Source organism: Oncorhynchus keta, chromosome 25 (assembly GCF_023373465.1).
Source record: "Oncorhynchus keta strain PuntledgeMale-10-30-2019 chromosome 25, Oket_V2, whole genome shotgun sequence".
Classification (NCBI taxonomy): Eukaryota; Metazoa; Chordata; class Actinopteri; order Salmoniformes; family Salmonidae; genus Oncorhynchus; species Oncorhynchus keta.
The window spans coordinates 33,765,106-33,788,916 of record NC_068445.1 but is presented as its reverse complement, the minus strand read 5'-3'; the positions used below and the strand labels follow the sequence as shown (position 1 = coordinate 33,788,916).

General features: G+C 52.2%; 1 protein-coding gene across 2 annotated transcripts in view; it reads left to right on the top strand.

Moving 5' to 3' along the window:
- LOC118358550 (growth hormone receptor-like) overlaps window positions 1-23,811 on the top strand; it is a 103,321-nt gene that overhangs the window by 54,943 nt on the left and 24,567 nt on the right. For both annotated transcript variants that reach the window (XM_052479129.1, XM_052479130.1), the window contains 6 exons: window positions 18,819-18,951; window positions 19,299-19,471; window positions 20,518-20,696; window positions 21,083-21,236; window positions 21,609-21,699; window positions 21,946-22,015. In XM_052479129.1, the coding sequence (XP_052335089.1) occupies window positions 18,819-18,951; window positions 19,299-19,471; window positions 20,518-20,696; window positions 21,083-21,236; window positions 21,609-21,699; window positions 21,946-22,015 (800 nt within the window). The remainder of the gene's footprint in view (window positions 1-18,818; window positions 18,952-19,298; window positions 19,472-20,517; window positions 20,697-21,082; window positions 21,237-21,608; window positions 21,700-21,945; window positions 22,016-23,811) is intronic.

Genomic DNA, 23,811 nt, shown 5'->3' with positions numbered 1-23,811 from the left:
GATCTAATGATGGGAACATTTAAGGATCTAATGATGGGAAACATTTAAGGCAAGGATCTAATGATGGGAAACATTTAAGGATCTAATGATGGGAAACATTTAAGGCAAGGATCTAATGATGGGAAACATTTAAGGCAAGGATCTAATGATGGATCTAATGATGGGAAACATTTAAGGATCTAATGATGGGAAACGTTTAAGGCAAGGATCTAATGATGGGAAACATTTAAGGCAAGGATCTAATGATGGGAAACATTTAAGGCAAGGATCTAATGATGGGAAACATTTAAGGCAAGGATCTAATGATGGATCTAATGATGGGAAACATTTAAGGATCTAATGATGGGAAACATTTAAGGATCTAATGATGGGAAACATTTAAGGCAAGGATCTAATGATGGGAAACATTTAAGGCAAGGATCTAATGATGGATCTAATGATGGGAAACATTTAAGGATCTAATGATGGGAAACATTTAAGGCAAGGATCTAATGATGGGAAACATTTAAGGCAAGGATCTAATGATGGGAACATTTAAGGCGAGGATCTAATGATGGGAAACATTTAAGGCAAGGATCTAATGATGGATCTAATGATGGGAAACATTTAAGGATCTAATGATGGGAAACATTTAAGGATCTAATGATGGGAAACATTTAAGGCAAGGATCTAATGATGGGAAACATTTAAGGCAAGGATCTAATGATGGGAACATTTAAGGCGAGGATCTAATGATGGGAAACATTTAAGGCAAGGATCTAATGATGGATCTAATGATGGGAAACATTTAAGGCAAGGATCTAATGATGGGAAACATTTAAGGATCTAATGATGGGAAACATTTAAGGCAAGGATCTAATGATGGGAAACATTTAAGGCAAGGATCTAATTTCCAATGGCATCATCATTGTGCATCATGTCATTTTAACCAATAATGAGTAGGCACTGCCTACTAATGGATGGGTTGGCTTACAACGTCACAAAATGATGTGCGTGCTTCCATGGGGCAGAAGTCAGTCTGTTGTAGTTCTGGATGGACAGATTGCTAGCAAGAATGACAAGAAACTCCTATGTGGGGAATTGTAAGTGGCTCGTTTCATCTTGTTATTGATACCATGTCTTAACTGATTTCATGTCAAGGCTAATATTTTTTTTATTTAACTAGGCAAGTCAGTTAAGAACAAATTCTTATTTACAATGATGGCCCCTAACAGTGGGTTAACTGCCTTGTTCAGGGGCAGAATTACAGATGTTCATCTTGTCAGCTCTGGGTTTTGATCTAGCAACCTGTCTGTTACTGGTCCAAAGCTCTAACCACTAAGCTACCTGCCACCCCATAATATGCCCCCCCCATGTTGTCAACAGTCTAAGCCAACCTCATCTGTTTTGCCCCATGGTTGCGCACACACATCATTTTTGTTGCTAAAACAACCAACCCGTCTCGTCAACATCAACTCATTTGTTGATGATGCCATATCTATTTTACTACTAAACATAGAAACGTGCCATTTTCACATACATGTGTGTTGATGTTGGGGTGGTGCTGGAGATGATGAATATGAGTTGAAACATGTTAACATTTCCCTTTTAAGGGATGAGTTGTAAATGAGTCAGCGTTAGCCTCTTCGGGGTAATTAACTTACCGTTTAGCAATATACCCACTGATTCATCCCTATCATGCCTTTTGCTCTTTTCAAACCAGGGTTTATCACTAGTCACCAGGCAGCTTTGGTACTCCCATAAAGTGATTTATTTTGACTGGTGAGGGTCTGTATGATTGATGCATGATGACCAAAGCTGACATCTGGGCAGTGAGTCTGGCTCTTGTTTCCTAGCTACGCTGTATGGAGGAAGAAATGCAGGCAAACACTGTTTGAGAGAGAGAGAGAGAGTGAGAGAGAGAGAGAATGATTTATTTGTCCTTTTTTGCTCATCTTTATCAAGTGTGCCAATAATTTTGTACCTGGCGGTAGATGACATCACAAAAAGCTACTGACAATGGTCTCTGGACCTTTAGATGTCAAAAATGTACACATCAAAGGTTTGAATGAGCATGCAGGAGACCGTTTCACCTTGGACCTTTCACATCTGACTCACTTTAGGCTGGGAGGCTGGATAGATGTGTCCCGTTGGTGATAAATTAGTGGAGAATTGCCTCATTATATGGTCATTTAGCAGACACTTATATAAAACCACTTACAACTTTACAACTTCAGCATTAATTCATCACAATCCTTTCACTTTCTTAGCCTAGTACACAAGCTACGATGGAGTACACTTACTTAGCCTAGTACACAAGCTACGATGGAGTACACTTACTTAGCCTAGTACACAAGCTACGATGGAGTACACTTACTTAGCCTAGTACACAAGCTACGATGGAGTACACTTACTTAGCCTAGTACACAAGCTACGATGGAGTACACTTACTTAGCCTAGTACACAAGCTACGATGGAGTACACTTACTTAGCCTAGTACACAAGCTACGATGGAGTACACTTACTTAGCCTAGTACACAAGCTACGATGGAGTACACTTACTTAGCCTAGTACACAAAGCTACGATGGAGAACACAAGCTACGATGGAGTACACTTACTTAGCCTAGTACACAAGCTACGATGGAGTACACTTACTTAGCCTAGTACACAAGCTACGATGGAGTACACTTACTTAGCCTAGTACACAAGCTACGATGGAGTACACTTACTTAGCCTAGTACACAAAGCTACGATGGAGTACACTTACTTAGCCTAGTACACAAGCTACGATGGAGTACACTTACTTAGCCTAGTACACAAGCTACGATGGAGTACACTTACTTAGCCTAGTACACAAGCTACGATGGAGTACACTTACTTAGCCTAGTACACAAGCTACGATGGAGTACACTTACTTAGCCTAGTACACAAGCTACGATGGAGTACACTTACTTAGCCTAGTACACAAAGCTACGATGGAGAACACAAGCTACGATGGAGTACACTTACTTAGCCTAGTACACAAAGCTACGATGGAGAACACAAGCTACGATGGAGTACACTTACTTAGCCTAGTACACAAAGCTACGATGGAGTACACTTACTTAGCCTAGTACACAAAGCTACGATGGAGTACACTTACTTAGCCTAGTACACAAGCTACGATGGAGTACACTTACTTAGCCTAGTACACAAGCTACGATGGAGTACACTTACTTAGCCTAGTACACAAGCTACGATGGAGTACACTTACTTAGCCTAGTACACAAGCTACGATGGAGTACACTTTCCTTTGACGGGGCCTTATTATTACTATTATTATTATTATTATTGTATCATGACTCAGATTTATTTGATCTTAGTCAGTTTTGATACATTTTGAGAGAAAAAGTAATGATTTGACATTGGTAAATAATTTACAGTTCAGACGTCTACCCGTATGTTTCTTTAATCTGTTTGGGAAGGTTCTTTAATGTAATATTTCCATTTATGCTTCGCCTATTAGTTTAGCTTTACAGTAATTGCCTTGGCAAGTTGTTTTAAGATGCAGATGGAGGATCTTAATTTGATCACTCTTTTGTTGCTGAGAATTATCCTGCAAAGCAGGACATATACAAAACGTGTATTTGAGTTTTAAAAAGGCTTCTGAAGTTTGTAATTTCCACATAGAAATGTCAGACTTGATTTGCCCTAAGGAAAAATGTATCAACCCCTACAAAAATGTCCATACATTTTTAATACACATAATAATTCACATTTCCTGTTGCGGCAGGATTATATTCTTGTTGTAGAAAACTGTATCAAATTAAGATCCTACATCTGTACGTATTTTCTTCGATGAATCTCTACCATAAATCAAATCTTTCAGTTGGCAGGGGTTCGATTTTAATTTTTTTTATATTGTACTCCGAGTATCTTAAAGCTTCAATATGTAACTTTTCACATAGATATGTAAGTTATAGATTTGTCATTGAAAGTAAATCTAAGAAGCGGTAGATATTCTATTTCTATGCTTCCCGTTCCACAATTGACTTTTTGCTTCTTTTACTTTCAGTTTTGTACACCAGCTTCAAACAGGAAAATATATGTCACAACGGTTTAGATGGTACGGTCATTATCTACATAATGACTGCTGACCACCTGCACACCAACAGTCTCCTTGCAGACTCTCAGCACATATATGCCCAAACATACAAACACACAAAAACGAACATTGTTTAATTGCCTCACTGTATTTATATTCTGTATTATATTTAGTTTATTACAACTATTCCCTCTTGTTATGCACCCTGTCGAGAGTGAACCTGCAAGTAAGCATTTTACTTTACTGTGTTGTGCCATGTGATTACGGAATGACAAATAAACTTTGAGTTGACTTGACTTGTAGGCCATTCTCCTTGCTATAGGTTGTGGCCTCATGGCTTACCAGGTCTGCGGTAACTCTGATTGTGGCAGCTGGAATTCGAGTGGTGGGAGTTAGGGAGGGTTGAAATAACAGAGTGCAGGGAGCAACAGATCGACCTTGGTGTGAGAGAGAGAGAAAGAGAGGAAGAGACGGCGAGAGAGAGGAATGCACTGAAATAGGAGATGTAGGCCCATATTCACATAAAACCTGAATGCAGTATGTACATGTATTTAACACCACAAAGAAACTGAGAAATACACTATATACACACAAGTATCCAAATACACCATTTCAAATGAGTGGATTTGGCTATTTCAGCCACGCCTGTTGCTGACAGGTGTATAAAATCGAGCACACAGCCATGCAATCTCCATAGACAAACATTGGCAGTAGAATGGCCTTACTGGAGAGCTCAGTGACTTTCAATGTTGCACCGTCATAGGATGCCACCTTTCAACAGGTCAGTTTGTCAAATTTCTGCCCTCTAGAGCTGCCCAGGTCAACTGTAAGTGCTGGTATTGTGAAGTGGAAACGTCTAGGAGCAACAACGGCTCAGAAGTGGTAGGCCGCACAAGCTCACAGAACAGGACTGCCGAGTGCTGACTAATCTGGAGTGATGAGTCACGCTGAACCATCTGGCAGTCCCGACAGACAAGTCTGGGTTTGGCGGATGCCAAGAGAATGCTACCTGCCCGAAATACATATCTGACAACTGTAACAAGGAATAATGGCCTGGGGCTGTTTTAATGTTACGGGACTAGGCTCCTTAGTGCCAGTGAAGGGAAATCTTAACGCTACAGCATACGATGACATTCTAGATAATCCTGTGATTCCAACTTTGTGGCAAAAGTTTGGGGAAGGACCTTTCCTGTTTCAGTATGACTATGCACTCGTGCACAAAGTGAGGTCCATGCAAAAATGGTTTGTCAAGATCGGTGTGGAAGAACTTGACTGGCCTGCACGGAGCCCTGAACTCAACCCCATCGAACACCTTTGGGTTGGATTGGAACACCAACTGCGAGCCAGTTCTAATTGCCCAACATCAGTACCCAACCTTACTAATGCTCTTGTGGCTGAATGGAAGAAATTCCCTGCAGCAATGTTCCAACATCTAGTGGAAAGCCTTCCCAGAAGAGTGGAGGTAGCAAAGGGGGGACCAACTCCATATTAATGCCCATGATTTTGGAATGAGATGTTCAAACATGTGTCCACATACTTTTGGTCATGTAGTGTATGTTCCATGTTGATAATGGTTGTGATGGTGATGATATTGCCACTTGTACAAGTACATTTTCATTGAAATGGCTAGTATTTGAAGATTTTAGTAGACATATTTATGAGAGTAGATAACTTTGTGTTGGTTCTGGGTTCTGTGCTGCATTCAGTAGGGGAGAGCAGAAATCAATGGCACCTTCAGACCCTTATTTATGGTTGTGCCAAACCCAGAGCCTCACAACTGGATGACAAACTCGCTGGAAGGGAGGATGGGGGTGTGGCGGGGGTGAAAGAAGGGAGAATGGGCAGGTGGGGTTGTGGAGGGGTTAGAAGAAGGGAGGATGGGCCGGTGGGGGTGTGGAGGGGTGTGGAGGGGTTAGAGGAAGGGAGAATGGGCCAGTGGGGGTGTGGAGGGGCTTGAGGAAGGGAGAATGGGCCAGTGGGGGTGTGGAGGGGCTTGAGGAAGGGAGAATGGGCCAGTGGGGGTGTGGAGGGGCTTGAGGAAGGAGAATGGGCCAGTGGGGGTGTGGAGGGGCTTGAGGAAGGAGAATGGGCCAGTGTGGAGGGGTTAGAGGAAGGAGAATGGGCCAGTGGGGGGGGTGGGAGGGGTTAGAGGAAGGAGAATGGGCCAGTGTGGAGGGGGTAGAGGAAGGGAGGATGGGCCAGTGGGGGTGTGGAGGGGCTTGAGGAAGGGAGAATGGGCCAGTGTGGAGGGGTTAGAGGAAGGGAGGATGGGCCAGTGGGGGTGTGGAGGGGCTTGAGGAAGGGAGAATGGGCCAGTGGGGGTGTGGAGGGGCTTGAGGAAGGGAGAATGGGCCAGTGGGGGTGTGGAGGGGCTTGAGGAAGGGAGAATGGGCCAGTGTGGAGGGGTTAGAGGAAGGGGAATGGGCCAGTGGGGGTGTGGAGGGATGTGGAGGGGTTAGAGGAAGGGAGAATGGGCCAGTGGGGGTGTGGAGGGGCTTGAGGAAGGGAGAATGGGGCAGTGTGGAGGGTTAGAGGAAGGAGGATGGGCCAGTGTGGAGGGGTAGAGGAAGAGAGGATGGGCCAGTGTGGAGGGGTTAGAGGAAGGGAGGATGGGCCAGTGTGGAGGGGTTAGAGGAAGGGGGAATGGGCCAGTGGGGGTGTGGAGGGATGTGGAGGGGTTAGAGGAAGGGAGAATGGGCCAGTGGGGGTGTGGAGGGGCTTGGGGAAGGGAGAATGGGCCAGTGTGGAGGGGTTAGAGGAAGGGAGGATGGGCCAGTGGGGGTGTGGAGGGGTTAGAGGAAGGGAGGATGGACCAGTGTGGAGGGGGTAGAGGAAGGGAGGATGGGCCAGTGTGGAGGGGTTAGAGGAAGGGAGGATGGGCCAGTGGGGGTGTGGAGGGGTTAGAGGAAGGGAGAATGGACCAGTGTGGAGGGGTTAGAGGAAGGGAGGATGGGCCAGTGGGGGTGTGGAGGGGTTAGAGGAAGGGAGGATGGACCAGTGTGGAGGGGTAGAGGAAGGGAGGATGGGCCAGTGGGGGTGTGGAGGGGGTAGAGGAAGGGAGAATGGACCAGTGTGGAGGGGTTAGAGGAAGGAAGGATGGGCCAGTGGGGGTGTGGAGGGTTAGAGGAAGGGAGGATGGACCAGTGTGGAGGGGGTAGAGGAAGGGAGCATGGGCCAGTGGGGGTGTGGAGGGGTTAGAGGAAGGGAGAATGGACCAGTGTGGAGGGGGTAGAGGAAGGGAGGATGGGCCAGTGGGGGTGTGGAGGGGTTAGAGGAAGGGAGGATGGACCAGTGTGGAGGGGGTAGAGGAAGGAGGATGGGCCAGTGTGGAGGGGATAGAGGAAGGGAGGATGGGCCAGTGGGGGTGTGGAGGGGTTAGAGGAAGGAGGATGGACCAGTGTGGAGGGGGTAGAGGAAGGAGGATGGGCCAGTGGGGGGGTGGAGGGGGGTAGAGGAAGGAGAATGGACCAGTGTGGAGGGGTTAGAGGAAGGGAGGATGGGCCAGTGGGGGTGTGGAGGGGTAAGAGGAAGGGAGGATGGACCAGTGTGGAGGGGTAGAGGAAGGGAGGATGGGCCAGTGGGGGTGTGGAGGGGTTAGAGGAAGGGAGAATGGACCAGTGTGGAGGGATAGAGGAAGGGAGGATGGGCCAGTGGGGGGGTGGAGGGGGTAGAGGAAGGGAGGATGGACCAGTGTGGAGGGGGTAGAGGAAGGGAGGATGGGCCAGTGTGGAGGGGTAGAGGAAGGGAGGATGGGCCAGTGGGGGTGTGGAGGGGTTAGAGGAAGGAGGATGGACCAGTGTGGAGGGGGTAGAGGAAGGAGATGGGCCAGTGTGGAGGGGTTAGAGGAAGGAGGATGGGCCAGTGGGGGTGTGGAGGGTTAGAGGAAGGAGGATGGACCAGTGTGGAGGGGGTAGAGAAGGAGGAGATGGGCCAGTGGGGTGTGGAGGGGTTAGAGGAAGGAGGATGGACCAGTGTGGAGGGGGTAGAAAGGAGGATGGACCAGTGTGGATGGGTTAGAGGAAGGGAGGATGGACCAGTGTGGGGGGTTAGAGGAAGGAGGATGGGCCAGTGGGGGTGTGGAGGGGCTTGAGGAAGGGAGAATGGGCCAGTGTGGAGGGTTAGAGGGAAGGGAGGATGGGCCAGTGTGGAGGGGTAGAGGAAGGAGGATGGGCCAGTGTGGAGGGGGTAGAGGAAGGGAGGATGGACCAGTGGGGGTGTGGAGGGGCTTGAGGAAGGAGGATGGACCAGTGTGGAGGGGGTCGAGGAAGGGAGAATGGGGCAGTGTGGAGGGGTTAGAGGAAGGGAGGATGGACCAGTGTGGAGGGGGTAGAGGAAGGGAGGATGGGCCAGTGGGGGTGTGGAGGGGCTTGAGGAAGGGAGAATGGGCCAGTGGGGGTGTGGAGGGGCTTGAGGAAGGGAGAATGGGCCAGTGTGGAGGGGTTAGAGGAAGGGAGAATGGGCCAGTGGGGGTGTGGAGGGGCTTGAAGAAGGGAGAATGGGCCAGTGTGGAGGGGTTAGAGGAAGGAGGATGGGCCAGTGGGGGTGGGAGGGGCTTGAGGAAGGAGAATGGGCCAGTGGGGTGTGGAGGGGTTGAGGAAGGAGAATGGGCCAGTGGGGGTGTGGAGGGGACTTAGAGGAAGGGAGGATGGGCCAGTGTGGAGGGGTTAGAGGAAGGAGAATGGGCCAGTGTGGAGGGTGTGGAAGGAGGATGGGCCAGTGGGGGGTGGAGGGGTTAGAGGAAGGAGAATGGGCCAGTGGGGTGTGGAGGGGTTAGAGGAAGGAGAATGGGCCAGTGTGGAGGGGTTAGAGGAAGGAGAGGGGGTGTGGAGGGGCCAGGAAGGGAGAATGGTGTGGAGGGGTTAGAGGAAGGGAGGATGGACCAGTGTGGAGGGGGTAGAGGAAGGGAGGATGGACCAGTGGGGGTGTGGAGGGGGTAGAGGAAGGGAGAATGGACCAGTGTGGAGGGGGTTAGAGGAAGGAGGATGGGCCAGTGGGGGGGGTGGAGGATGGACCAGGTTAGAGGAAGGAGGATGGACCAGTGGAGGGGGTAGGAGGAAGGAGGATGGGCCAGTGGGGGTGTGGAGGGGTTAGAGGAAGGAGGATGGACCAGTGTGGAGGGGTTAGAGGAAGGGAGGATGGGCCAGTGGGGGTGTGGAGGGGTTAGAGGAAGGAGAATGGACCAGTGTGGAGGGGGTAGAGGAAGGAGGATGGGCCAGTGGGGGTGTGGAGGGGTTAGAGGAAGGAGGATGGACCAGTGTGGAGGGGGTAGAGGAAGGGAGGATGGGCCAGTGGGGGTGTGGAGGGGTTAGAGGAAGGAGGATGGACCAGTGTGGAGGGGGTTAGGAAGGAGGATGGGCCAGTGGGGGTGTGGAGGGGTAGAGGAAGGAGAATGGACCAGTGTGGAGGGGTTAGAGGAAGGAGGATGGGCCAGTGGGGGTGTGGAGGGGTTAGAGGAAGGGAGGATGGACCAGTGTGGAGGGGGGTAGAGGAAGGAGAGATGGGCCAGTGGGGGTGTGGAGGGGTTAGAGAAAGGAGAATGGACCAGTGTGGAGGGGATAGAGGAAGGAGGATGGGCCAGTGGGGGTGTGGAGGGGTTAGAGGAAGGAGGATGGACCAGTGTGGAGGGGGTAGAGGAAGGAGGATGGGCCAGTGTGGAGGGGGTAGGGAGAGGAGGATGGGCCAGTGGGGGTGTGGAGGGGTTAGAGGAAGGAGGATGGACCAGTGTGGAGGGGGTAGAGGAAGGAGGATGGGCCAGTGTGGAGGGGTTAGAGGAAGGAGGATGGGCCAGTGGGGGTGTGGAGGGGTTAGAGGAAGGAGGATGGACCAGTGTGGAGGGGGTAGAGGAAGGAGGAGGGCCAGTGGGGGTGTGGAGGGTTAGAGGAAGGGAGGATGGACCAGTGTGGAGGGGGTAGAGGAAGGAGGATGGACCAGTGTGGATGGGTTAGAGGAAGGAGGATGGACCAGTGTGGGGGGTTAGAGGAAGGGAGGATGGGCCAGTGGGGGTGGGAGGGGCTTGAGGAAGGGAGAATGGGCCAGTGTGGAGGGGGTTAGAGGAAGGGAGGATGGGCCAGTGTGGAGGGGTAGAGGAAGGAGGATGGGCCAGTGTGGAGGGGGTAGAGGAAGGAGGATGGACCAGTGGGGGTGTGGAGGGGCTTGAGGAAGGAGGATGGACCAGTGTGGAGGGGTCGAGGAAGGAGAATGGGCCAGTGTGGAGGGGTTAGAGGAAGGAGGATGGACCAGTGTGGAGGGGGTAGAGGAAGGAGAATGGGCCAGTGGGGGTGTGGAGGGGGTAGAGGAAGGGAGAATGGACCAGTGTGGAGGGGTTAGAGGAAGGAGGATGGGCCAGTGGGGGTGTGGAGGGGTTAGAGGAAGGAGGATGGACCAGTGTGGAGGGGTTAGAGGAAGGAGGATGGGCCAGTGGGGGTGTGGAGGGGTTAGAGGAAGGAGGATGGACCAGTGTGGAGGGGGTAGAGGAAGGAGGATGGGCCAGTGGGGGTGTGGAGGGGGTAGAGGAAGGGAGAATGGACCAGTGTGGAGGGGTTAGAGGAAGGGAGGATGGGCCAGTGGGGGTGTGGAGGGGTTAGAGGAAGGGAGGATGGACCAGTGTGGAGGGGGTAGAGGAAGGGAGGATGGGCCAGTGGGGGTGTGGAGGGGTTAGAGAAAGGAGAATGGACCAGTGTGGAGGGATAGAGGAAGGAGGATGGGCCAGTGGGGGTGTGGAGGGGTTAGAGGAAGGAGGATGGACCAGTGTGGAGGGGTAGAGGAAGGAGGATGGGCCAGTGTGGAGGGGGTAGAGGAAGGGAGGATGGGCCAGTGGGGGTGTGGAGGGGTTAGAGGAAGGAGGATGGACCAGTGTGGAGGGGTAGAGGAAGGAGGATGGGCCAGTGTGGAGGGGTTAGAGGAAGGGAGGATGGGCCAGTGGGGGTGTGGAGGGGTTAGAGGAAGGAGGATGGACCAGTGTGGAGGGGGTAGAGGAAGGAGGATGGGCCAGTGGGGGTGTGGAGGGGTTAGAGGAAGGAGGATGGACCAGTGTGGAGGGGTAGAGGAAGGAGGATGGACCAGTGTGGATGGGTTAGAGGAAGGGAGGATGGACCAGTGTGGGGGGTTAGAGGAAGGAGGATGGGCCAGTGGGGGTGTGGAGGGGCTTGAGGAAGGGAGAATGGGCCAGTGTGGAGGGGTTAGAGGAAGGGAGGATGGGCCAGTGTGGAGGGGGTAGAGGAAGGGAGGATGGGCCAGTGTGGAGGGGGTAGAGGAAGGGAGGATGGACCAGTGGGGGTGTGGAGGGGCTTGAGGAAGGGAGGATGGACCAGTGTGGAGGGGGTCGAGGAAGGGAGAATGGGCCAGTGTGGAGGGGTTAGAGGAAGGAGGATGGACCAGTGTGGAGGGGGTAGAGGAAGGAGAATGGGCCAGTGGGGGTGTGGAGGGTTAGAGGAAGGAGGATGGGCCAGTGGGGGTGTGGAGGGGTTAGAGGAAGGAGGATGGACCAGTGTGGAGGGGGGTAGAGGAAGGGAGGATGGGCCAGTGTGGAGGGGTTAGAGGAAGGAGGATGGGCCAGTGGGGGTGTGGAGGGGTTAGAGGAAGGAGGATGGACCAGTGTGGAGGGGGTAGCGGAAGGGAGGATGGGCCAGTGGGGGTGTGGAGGGGTTAGAGGAAGGAGAATGGACCAGTGTGGAGGGGTTAGAGGAAGGAGGATGGACCAGTGTGGAGGGGGTAGAGGAAGGGAGGATGGGCCAGTGTGGAGGGGGTAGAGGAAGGGAGGATGGGCCAGTGTGGAGGGGGTAGAGGAAGGGAGGATGGGCCAGTGGGGGTGTGGAGGGGTTAGAGGAAGGGAGGATGGACCAGTGTGGAGGGGGTAGAGGAAGGAGGATGGACCAGTGTGGAGGGGGTAGAGGAAGGAGGATGGGCCAGTGTGGAGGGGGTAGAGGAAGGGAGGATGGGCCAGTGGGGGTGTGGAGGGGTTAGAGGAAGGGAGGATGGACCAGTGTGGAGGGGGTAGCGGAAGGGAGGATGGGCCAGTGGGGGTGTGGAGGGGTTAGAGGAAGGGAGAATGGACCAGTGTGGAGGGGTTAGAGGAAGGAGGATGGACCAGTGTGGAGGGGTAGAGGAAGGGAGGATGGGCCAGTGTGGAGGGGGGTAGAGGAAGGAGGATGGATGCCAGTGTGGAGGGGGTAGAGGAAGGAGGATGGGCCAGTGGGGGGTGTGGAGGGGTTAGAGGAAGGAGGATGGACCAGTGTGGAGGGGTAGAGGAAGGAGGATGGGCCAGTGTGGAGGGGTTAGAGGAAGGAGGATGGGCCAGTGGGGGTGTGGAGGGGTTAGAGGAAGGAGGATGGACCAGTGTGGAGGGGGTAGCGGAAGGGAGGATGGGCCAGTGGGGGTGTGGAGGGGTTAGAGGAAGGAGAATGGACCAGTGTGGAGGGGTTAGAGGAAGGAGGATGGACCAGTGTGGAGGGGGTAGAGGAAGGGAGGATGGGCCAGTGTGGAGGGGGTAGAGGAAGGGAGGATGGGCCAGTGTGGAGGGGGTAGAGGAAGGGAGGATGGGCCAGTGGGGGTGTGGAGGGGTTAGAGGAAGGGTGGATGGACCAGTGTGGAGGGGTTAGAGGAAGGGAGGATGGACCAGTGTGGAGGGGGTAGAGGAAGGGAGGATGGGCCAGTGTGGAGGGGTTAGAGGAAGGGAGGATGGGCCAGTGGGGGTGTGGAGGGGTTAGAGGAAGGGAGGATGGACCAGTGTGGAGGGGGTAGCGGAAGGGAGGATGGGCCAGTGGGGGTGTGGAGGGGTTAGAGGAAGGGAGAATGGACCAGTGTGGAGGGGTTAGAGGAAGGGAGGATGGACCAGTGTGGAGGGGGTAGAGGAAGGGAGGATGGGCCAGTGGGGGTGTGGAGGGGTTAGAGGAAGGGAGGATGGACCAGTGTGGAGGGGGTAGAGGAAGGAGGATGGGCCAGTGTGGAGGGGTTAGAGGAAGGAGGATGGGCCAGTGGGGGTGTGGAGGGGTTAGAGGAATGGAGGATGGACCAGTGTGGAGGGGGTAGAGGAAGGGAGGATGGACCAGTGGGGGTGTGGAGGGGTTAGAGGAAGGGAGGATGGACCAGTGTGGAGGGGGTAGAGGAAGGGAGGATGGGCCAGTGTGGAGGGGGTAGAGGAAGGGAGGATGGGCCAGTGGGGGTGTGGAGGGGTTAGAGGAAGGGAGGATGGACCAGTGTGGAGGGGGTAGAGGAAGGGAGGATGGGCCAGTGTGGAGGGGTTAGAGGAAGGGAGGATGGGCCAGTGGGGGTGTGGAGGGGTTAGAGGAAGGGAGGATGGACCAGTGTGGAGGGGGTAGAGGAAGGGAGGATGGGCCAGTGGGGGTGTGGAGGGGTTAGAGGAAGGGAGGATGGACCAGTGTGGAGGGGGTAGAGGAAGGGAGGATGGACCAGTGTGGAGGGGTTAGAGGAAGGGAGGATGGACCAGTGTGGAGGGGTTAGAGGAAGGGAGGATGGGGCCAGTGGGGGTGTGGAGGGGCTTGAGGAAGGGAGAATGGGCCAGTGTGGAGGGGTTAGAGGAAGGGAGGATGGGCCAGTGTGGAGGGGGTAGAGGAAGGGAGGATGGGCAAGTGTGGAGGGGGTAGAGGAAGGGAGGATGGACCAGTGGGGGTGTGGAGGGGCTTGAGGAAGGGAGGATGGGCCAGTGTGGAGGGGTTAGAGGAAGGGAGGATGGACCAGTGTGGAGGGGGTAGAGGAAGGGAGAATGGGCCAGTGTGGAGGGGTTAGAGGAAGGGAGGATGGACCAGTGTGGAGGGGGTAGAGGAAGGGAGAATGGGCCAGTGGGGGTGTGGAGGGGTTAGAGGAAGGGAGGATGGACCAGTGTGGAGGGGGTAGAGGAAGGGAGGATGGGCCAGTGGGGGTGTGGAGGGGTTAGAGGAAGGGAGGATGGACCAGTGTGGAGGGGGTAGCGGAAGGGAGGATGGGCCAGTGGGGGTGTGGAGGGGTTAGAGGAAGGGAGAATGGACCAGTGTGGAGGGGTTAGAGGAAGGGAGGATGGACCAGTGTGGAGGGGGTAGAGGAAGGGAGGATGGGCCAGTGTGGAGGGGGTAGAGGAAGGGAGGATGGGCCAGTGTGGAGGGGGTAGAGGAAGGGAGGATGGGCCAGTGGGGGTGTGGAGGGGTTAGAGGAAGGGAGGATGGACCAGTGTGGAGGGGGTAGAGGAAGGGAGGATGGACCAGTGGGGGTGTGGAGGGGTTAGAGGAAGGGAGGATGGACCAGTGTGGAGGGGGTAGAGGAAGGGAGGATGGGCCAGTGTGGAGGGGTTAGAGGAAGGGAGGATGGACCAGTGTGGAGGGGGTAGAGGAAGGGAGAATGGGCCAGTGTGGAGGGGTTAGAGGAAGGGAGGATGGACCAGTGTGGAGGGGGTAGAGGAAGGGAGAATGGGCCAGTGGGGGTGTGGAGGGGTGTGGAGGGGTTAGAGGAAGGGAGGATGGGCCAGTGGGGGTGTGGAGGGGTTAGAGGAAGGGAGGATGGACCAGTGTGGAGGGGGTAGAGGAAGGGAGGATGGGCCAGTGGGGGTGTGGAGGGGTTAGAGGAAGGAGGATGGACCAGTGTGGAGGGGGTAGAGGAAGGGAGGATGGGCCAGTGGGGGTGTGGAGGGGTTAGAGGAAGGGAGAATGGACCAGTGTGGAGGGGTTAGAGGAAGGGAGGATGGACCAGTGCGGAGGGGGTAGAGGAAGGGAGGATGGGCCAGTGTGGAGGGGTTAGAGGAAGGAGGATGGACCAGTGTGGAGGGGGTAGAGGAAGGGAGGATGGGTCAGTGGGGGTGTGGAGGGGTTAGAGGAAGGGAGGATGGACCAGTGTGGAGGGGGTAGAGGAAGGAGGATGGACCAGTGTGGAGGGGTTAGAGGAAGGGAGGATGGACCAGTGTGGAGGGGGTAGAGGAAGGAGGATGGACCAGTGTGGAGGGGTTAGAGGAAGGAGGATGGACCAGTGTGGAGGGGTTAGAGGAAGGAGGATGGACCAGTGTGGAGGGGTAGAGGAAGAGAGGATGGGCCAGTGTGGAGGGGTTAGAGGAAGAGAGGATGCACCAGTGGGGGTGTGGAGGGGCTTGAGGAAGAGAGGATGGACCAGTGTGGAGGGGTTAGAGGAAGGGAGGATGGGCCAGTGTGGAGGGGGTAGAGGAAGAGAGGATGGGCCAGTGTGGAGGGGTTAGAGGAAGGAGGATGGGCCAGTGTGGAGGGGTTAGAGGAAGGAGGATGGACCAGTGTGGAGGGGTTAGAGGAAGGAGGATGGACCAGTGTGGAGGGGTTAGAGGAAGAGAGGATGGACCAGTGTGGAGGGGTTAGAGGAAGGGAGGATGGGCCAGTGAGAAGGGGTTGGAGGAAGGGAGGATGGGCCAGTGTGGAGGGGTTAGAGGAAGAGAGGATGGGCCAGTGTGGAGGGGGTAGAGGAAGAGAGGATGGGCCGGTGGGGGTGTGTGTGTGTGTGTGTGTGTGTGTGTGTGTGTGTGTGTGTGTGTGTGTGTGTGTGTGTGTGTGTGTGTGTGTGTGTGTGTGTGTGTGTGTGTGTGTGGCGGAATAGGGCCGGTTTGGAGGGGGTAGAGGAAGAGAGGATGGGCCGGTGGGGTGTGTGTGGCGGAATAGGGCCGGTTTGGAGGGGTAGAGGAAGGAGGATGGACCAGTGGGGGTGTGGAGGGGTTAGAGGAAGGAGGATGGACCAGTGTGGAGGGGTTAGAGGAAGGGAGGATGGACCAGTGTGGAGGGGGTAGAGGAAGGGAGGATGGGCCAGTGTGGAGGGGGTAGAGGAAGGGAGGATGGGCCAGTGTGGAGGGGGTAGAGGAAGGAGGATGGGCCAGTGGGGGTGTGGAGGGGTTAGAGGAAGGAGGATGGACCAGTGTGGAGGGGGTAGAGGAAGGAGGATGGACCAGTGGGGGTGTGGAGGGGTTAGAGGAAGGGAGGATGGACCAGTGTGGAGGGGGTAGAGGAAGGGAGGATGGGCCAGTGTGGAGGGGTTAGAGGAAGGAGGATGGACCAGTGTGGAGGGGTAGAGGAAGGGAGAATGGGCCAGTGTGGAGGGGTTAGAGGAAGGAGGATGGACCAGTGTGGAGGGGGTAGAGGAAGGGAGAATGGGCCAGTGGGGGTGTGGAGGGGTGTGGAGGGGTTAGAGGAAGGGAGGATGGGCCAGTGGGGGTGTGGAGGGGTTAGAGGAAGGGAGGATGGACCAGTGTGGAGGGGGTAGAGGAAGGGAGGATGGGCCAGTGGGGGTGTGGAGGGGTTAGAGGAAGGGAGGATGGACCAGTGTGGAGGGGGTAGCGGAAGGGAGGATGGGCCAGTGGGGGGGTGGAGGGGTTAGAGGAAGGGAGAATGGACCAGTGTGGAGGGGTTAGAGGAAGGGAGGATGGACCAGTGCGGAGGGGGTAGAGGAAGGGAGGATGGGCCAGTGTGGAGGGGTTAGAGGAAGGGAGGATGGACCAGTGTGGAGGGGGTAGAGGAAGGGAGGATGGGTCAGTGGGGGTGTGGAGGGGTTAGAGGAAGGGAGGATGGACCAGTGTGGAGGGGGTAGAGGAAGGGAGGATGGACCAGTGTGGAGGGGTTAGAGGAAGGGAGGATGGACCAGTGTGGAGGGGGTAGAGGAAGGGAGGATGGACCAGTGTGGAGGGGTTAGAGGAAGGGAGGATGGACCAGTGTGGAGGGGTTAGAGGAAGGGAGGATGGACCAGTGTGGAGGGGGTAGAGGAAGAGAGGATGGGCCAGTGTGGAGGGGTTAGAGGAAGAGAGGATGCACCAGTGGGGGTGTGGAGGGGCTTGAGGAAGAGAGGATGGACCAGTGTGGAGGGGTTAGAGGAAGGGAGGATGGGCCAGTGTGGAGGGGGTAGAGGAAGAGAGGATGGGCCAGTGTGGAGGGGTTAGAGGAAGGGAGGATGGGCCAGTGTGGAGGGGTTAGAGGAAGGGAGGATGGACCAGTGTGGAGGGGTTAGAGGAAGGGAGGATGGACCAGTGTGGAGGGGTTAGAGGAAGAGAGGATGGACCAGTGTGGAGGGGTTAGAGGAAGGGAGGATGGGCCAGTGAGAAGGGGTTGGAGGAAGGGAGGATGGGCCAGTGTGGAGGGGTTAGAGGAAGAGAGGATGGGCCAGTGTGGAGGGGGTAGAGGAAGAGAGGATGGGCCGGTGGGGGTGTGTGTGTGTGTGTGTGTGTGTGTGTGTGTGTGTGTGTGTGTGTGTGTGTGTGTGTGTGTGTGTGTGTGTGTGTGTGTGTGTGTGTGTGTGTGTGTGCGGGAATAGGGCCTGTTTGGAGGGGTAGAGGAAGAGAGGATGGGCCGGTGGGGTGTGTGTGGCGGGAATAGGGCCGGTTTGGAGGGGTAGAGGAAGGAGGATAGGCCAGTGGGGGTGTGTGTGGAGGGGGTAGAGGAAGGGAGGATAGGCCAGTGGGGGTGTGTGTGGAGGGGGTAGAGGAAGGGAGGATAGTCCAGTGGGGGTGTGTGTGGAGGGGGTAGAGGTGGGCTGGTGGGGGTATGTGTGTGTGGAGGAAGGGAGGATAGGCCGGTGGGGGGGGGCAGAGGTAGGGAAGATGATTCCAAATGGGGGACCAACTCCATAATAATGACAATGATATTTGAATGAGATGATCGTACAGGTGTCCACATACTTTTGGTCATGTAGTGTATGATAATGGTTGTGATGGTGATGATATTGCCACTTATCAAATGCTAAGCATTTCCACAAACAAAAAATGTACAAGTACATTTTCATTGAAATGGCTAGGAAGGGAGGATGGGTCGGTGGGGGTGTGGAGGGGGTAGAGGATGGGCCGGTGGGGGTGTGGAGGGGGTAGAGGATGGGCCGGTGGGGGTGTGGAGGGGGTAGAGGAAGATAAGTGGCAATGGAAAAACAGAGTAGGAAACTGTATATTCAGGTTACACTCAGGTGCCCCGCTTCCAAGATTTGATGACTCAAAATGTCACTGTTTTCTACAGTAGTAATGCTCTGTCTGATTGAAATGCACAGAGCACAGCTAGCAGGGGTTGCTCTGTCCGATTGAAATGCACAGAGCACAGCTAGCAGGGGTTGCTCTGTCCGATTGAAATGCACAGAGCACAGCTAGCAGGGGTTGCTCTGTCCGATTGAAATGCACAGAGCACAGCTAGCAGGGGTTGCTCTGTCCGATTGAAATGCACAGAGCACAGCTAGCAGGGGTTGCTCTGTCCGATTGAAATGCACAGAGCACAGCTAGCAGGGGTTGCTCTGTCCGATTGAAATGCACAGAGCACAGCTAGCAGGGGTTGCTCTGTCTGATTTAAATGCACAGAGCACAGCTAGCAGGGGTTTGGAATGTATATGTATGAACAGCCATTGATTAACTGTTTTGACTGTATGAATGTGTATGTATGTATTAACTGTATGAAATGCTTTGCTTCTCCCTGTCTCAACCCAGAGGAAAGCACAAACTCAATTACACTCAGTTCCACCCCATATCAAAGTTTGTTCCAAGTCCACACCCCAGAGGCCTGCATATTTCTCCTAATGAAAGATTTGATCCACACCACAGATGGAGTCACATACTGTGTCTTGTCTTATGCAGTAGCCCATGTTATTTTGTTAGTTTGCTTCTCTGTGATCATTGAAGTCTCTCTCTCTCTCTCTCTCTCTCTCTCTCTCTCTCTCTCTCTCTCTCTCTCTCTCTCTCTCTCTCTCTCTCTCTCTCTCTCTCTCTCTCTCTCTCTCAGAATTAAAGATTGTGCTGAAATCAAACTACTGGGCAAATAAAGGTATTTTTCAATATAAAAATCTCTCTCTCAGATCCCTCCGTCCAGGCTCCTCATTTGACTGGGTGTAAGTCCAGGGAACAGGAGACGTTTAGGTGTTGGTGGAGTCCCGGAAGCTTCCAGAATCTCACGGAACCCGGAGCACTGCAAATCCAGTACTGGAAGAAGTGAGCAGAGAGAGATAGCTGTTTATTGTTTAAGTTTTATTCTCTCTTTGTCAATGACCGATGCGGACTTGAGAGTAGGGGTGTGCCGATCTCATTATACAATATTTAAAAAACAGGAAGTGTTATTTAAATGCGATTTACTTACTTGGACGTGTTTTTTTTTTCTGATCACGGATAATAATAAATAGTACTTTGCGTCATAATCGTATTCTGAAAATTCTCCATATCCGTTCCGATACTCGTTTTGTCCGGGTACTCGGCACAGCCCTACTTGAGAGTATGCCTACATATACCTCTAAAATGTATATTTGCATAATAGACCTCTAAAATACCTCTCTCTCCCTTAGGAATGACTTGACGAAGGAATGGAAGGAGTGCCCTGACTACTCCTCCTCTGTGAAGAACGAGTGCTTCTTTAATAAGAACAACACGGTTATCTGGATCAAATACTGTGTGCGGCTCCACTCTGAACGCCAGAACAAAACCTACGATACCTTGTGCTTCGAATTGCAGGACATTGGTGAGGGCACAACAGAGACATGCTAATATGGACTGTTGTACTTAACAACACTTAGTTGATAGCACCTAGACACTTCTTTATGCCCAGATGCAGAACTGAGGAATCTGAATGGGCCTGACTGGCTTACCTACTGGGTGGGGTTCTCAATGAAATCCCTGTTCATTTTCTGGAAGCCACTGATGTCTTTTAAAAATCCAGAACTTGACTGTTTGAAATACACAATTGTCATCAAGTCTCAGTCTTGACATCATCAGTGGCAGTTGACTTTAACACTTTGTTGCATCCATCTACCTGATTGGTTGAGAGGCCATCCAAACATGTCGTGGGTCGAGGGGTTGATTACTGTTTCGTTAAATCATGTTGACAGAAGTAATTGGGTTGAAATGAAAACCTGTAAGCACACTGGGTTCCCAGGAGGACCAGGAGCAGTAAGGCCGAGAGGGCCAACACGTTATCAGAAATACAAGGACAACAGCATTGTCCTGTTGCATGTTGGTCAATGTCAGACCATGTCAGACCATAAAACATTTTATTGTTGGACAGAAAATACATCAGGAACAAAATCAGCAGGAAATCAGCTCAAAGTGATGTAGGAAATCTGTTCCCAAGACTTCCCATAGAGACACATGTGAACGTATCCCAATGTAATCAAGGTTTGAAATGATTATATTTAGTCAAATACTGTATCTGTTTGGGCTTATTGCGGTCCATTTGCAGTGTACAAGTTATTTATGTTTTGGCCCCTCGACCCTCCGCTCAAGAAACAATCTGCCGGCGGCTGAATGTAGTTGGGGACCCCTGGTCTATAGACGAGCAGCGAAACGTGAGATTTTGGTTCTGGGAGCCACAAGGGGTACAGGCTTTGTCCCAGTCCAGCTCAAAAACACATGATTAAACCAATTGAGGTTTATGTTGAAGACAATTCTAAATTGGTTGACTTGTCTCATCAGTACATAATGCATATGGAGAAGGAAACCACTTTACACTATTGGTCATTTATTGGCCAGTCATTCATATACTGACCTATGCCCTTTCGTCCCTGCCAGTGCACCCTGACCCGCCAGTGGCTCTGAATTGGACGCTGCTGAACATCAGCCGGTCGGGCCTGAACTATGACATCATGGCGAGCTGGGAACCCCCGCCCTCGGCCGACGTATCCGTTGGATGGTTGACACTGGTGTATGAAGTCCAGTACAGGAGGAGGAACAGCTCACACTGGAAAGTGGTGAGTCACAGGGACACACACACACACACCCTGATGGCCTATTACCCAACTGCCTCTGTAGCTTTGATGGGGCCGTAGCGGAAGCCAGAGCTAGGCCTTCTGGGAAAACAGGGTATGGTTGAGGGGCAGGGGTCAGAGGAGTTAGAGGGCAAGGCCAGGGAAGGTCACTGACAGATCAACCTCTCATAGACACAAACAAGTGGAGAGATTCTGTTGTTGACTGCCTCAATCGGCGAAGTTTGTTTGTGGCACAGAAGACTGTATATAGAAACACATTTACTCTGAGACATAATAACTTTTTATTTGGACATTTCATAGCTTTACATCATATTCCTCTCTTACGAATGTTTTTTCCCATTTCTCCCTCTTCCCCGTCTCTCTCTCAGTTGGAGCATGAGTTTGGCACCAAGCAGTCTATCTACGGCCTTCAGACAGGAGAGGCGTACGAGGTGCGTGTGCACTGTGCAATGAGGGCCTTCAATAACTTTGGGGAGTTCAGTGATGTCATCTTTGTCCACGTGCCAGAGATTCCCAATAAAGGTGAGAGGTTGGGGTCAGGTGGGTTCGGGCAGGGCAGGTTGGGGACAGGCAGGGCGTGGTAGAGGGAAGAGGAGGGGTGGTGTTGTTTACACTATTAAATGTAGTTTTACAGAGACAGTGCACATTAATCAACATTACTGTAAAAGTGCCCATTTCAGACAGATTTTTCAACTGCCGTCCCTGGGAACAAACCTGGCAGCCATCTTGTGCAAGGATAAGATAGTATCACTGCATAATGACAATGGTTAAATAAGTGTTCTTCATTATAAGATATGTTGGTGGTGATGATGATAATGATGGTCCATGATGATGATGATGGCCGTGATGAAGACAATGATGATGATTAAGTTGATGATGATGATCCTGTTCTAGAGTCAACGTTCCCTGTGACTCTGGTCCTGATCTTCGGGGCTGTGGGCGTGGCCATTCTCCTCATGCTCATCATCTTCTCTCAGCAGCAGAGGTGAGGACACACACACAGGCATGCGCACACACACACACACACACACACAGGCATGCGCGCACACACACACACACACACACACACACACACACACACACACACACACACACAGGCATGCACACACACACACACACACACACACACACACACACACACACACACACACACACACACACACACACACACACACACACACACACACACACACACAGTCATCTTCATCTCATCTCTTCCTCTTCCTCTCAGATTGATGGTGATTCTGCTGCCTCCTGTCCCTGCACCCAAAATCAAAGGGATAGATCCAGCACTGCTTAAGGTAAGACAACAAACATTGCGTGCGTGCTATCAACTATTTAGGATGTAAAAACAAGTGTGAATTGTTATGGCTCAGAGTGCATTACAGATTATTATACTCAACAAAAATATAAATGCAGGCAACAATTTCTAAGATTTTACCTAGTTAGAGTTCATTTAAGGAAATCAGTCAATTTAAATACATTTTTGGCCCTAATCTATGGATTTCAAATGACTGGGAATACAGATATGCATCTGTTGGTCACAGATACCTATAAAAAGGTAGGGGTGTGGATTAGAAAACCAGTTAGTATCTGGTGTGATCCACCATTTGCCTCATGCAGTGCGACACATCTCCTTCACATAGAGTTGATCAGGCTGTTGATTGTGGCCTGTGGAATGTTGTCCCACTCCTCTTCAATGGATGTGCGAAGTTGCTAATATTGGCGGGAACTGGAACATGCTGTCGTACACGTCGATCCAGAGCATCCCAAACGTTCTCAATGGGTGACATGTCTGGTGATTATGCAGGCCATGGAAGAACTGGTACATTTTCAGCTTCCAAGAATTGTGTTCAGATCCTTGCGAAATGGGGCCGTGGCTTATCATGCTGAAACATGAGGTGATGGCAGCGGATGAATGGCACAACAATGGGCCTCAGGATCTTGTCACAGTATCTCTCTGGATTTAAATTGCCATCAATTAAGTGTAATTGTGTTTGTTTCCATAGTTTATGCCTGCCCATACCATAACCCCACCACTATCCCGCAGGTTAAAAACCCAGATGTGGGGGTCCTGGTCTGGCGTGATTACACGTGGACTGTTTGGTGGAGGAGGCTGTTTTTAATGATTCAGGCTAGGTCCTTTAGTTCCAGTGAAGGGAAACATTTACTCTACAGCATACAATGACATTCTAGACGATTCTGTGCTTCCAACTTTGTGGCAACAGTTTGGGGAAGGCCCTTTCCTGTTTCAGCATGACAATGCCCCCGTGCAAAGCAAGATCCATACAGAAATGGTTTGTCGTTCGTTGTGGAAGAACTTGACTGGCTTCCACAGAGCCCTGACCACAACCCCATCAAACACCTTTGGGGTGAATTGGAATGCCGAATATGAACCAAGCCTAATTGCCCAACATCAGTGCCCGACCTCACTAATGCTCTTGTGGCTAAAAGCAAGCAAGTCCCCGCAGCAATGTTTCAACATTTAGTGGAAAGCCTTCCCAGACGAGTGGAGGCTATAACAGGAAAGGGGGGACCAACTCCATATTATTGCCCATGATTTTGGAATGAGATTTTCGAAGAGCAGGTGTCCACATAATTTTGGTCATGTAGCGTATCATAAGCCATATGTGCAAGTACATATGATGAAAACACATAATCCACATTCAAAACATGGTTTGAGTAGGAAGTTGAACAATGACATACTATAAGAGATTACTTGGAGTGTTTTTATTATTACTTTTATATTAGTTCTCTATTTTCTCTCTCTCTCAATTGTTGGGAAGGGCCCGTAAATAAGCATTTCACTGTTAGTCTACACCTGTTCTTTACGAAGCATGTGACCAGGAAGATTTGATTTTATATGCTCTAGAGATACGAGCTAAGGGGAGGAGGATGTGTGGTTGTGACCAGGTGTGACCAGGTGTCATTGTGTTGGTGTGCTGATGAAATGGGATGTGGGCTGCTGTTGATGAGGAACATGTACTTTTCAAACAACCCCACCACTTGTACAGTAGCTCAAGTAAACCACTCAGTGTCCCTATGAACAGGAAACCACGCAGTGTCCATATAAAGTGGAAACCACTCAGTGTCCCTA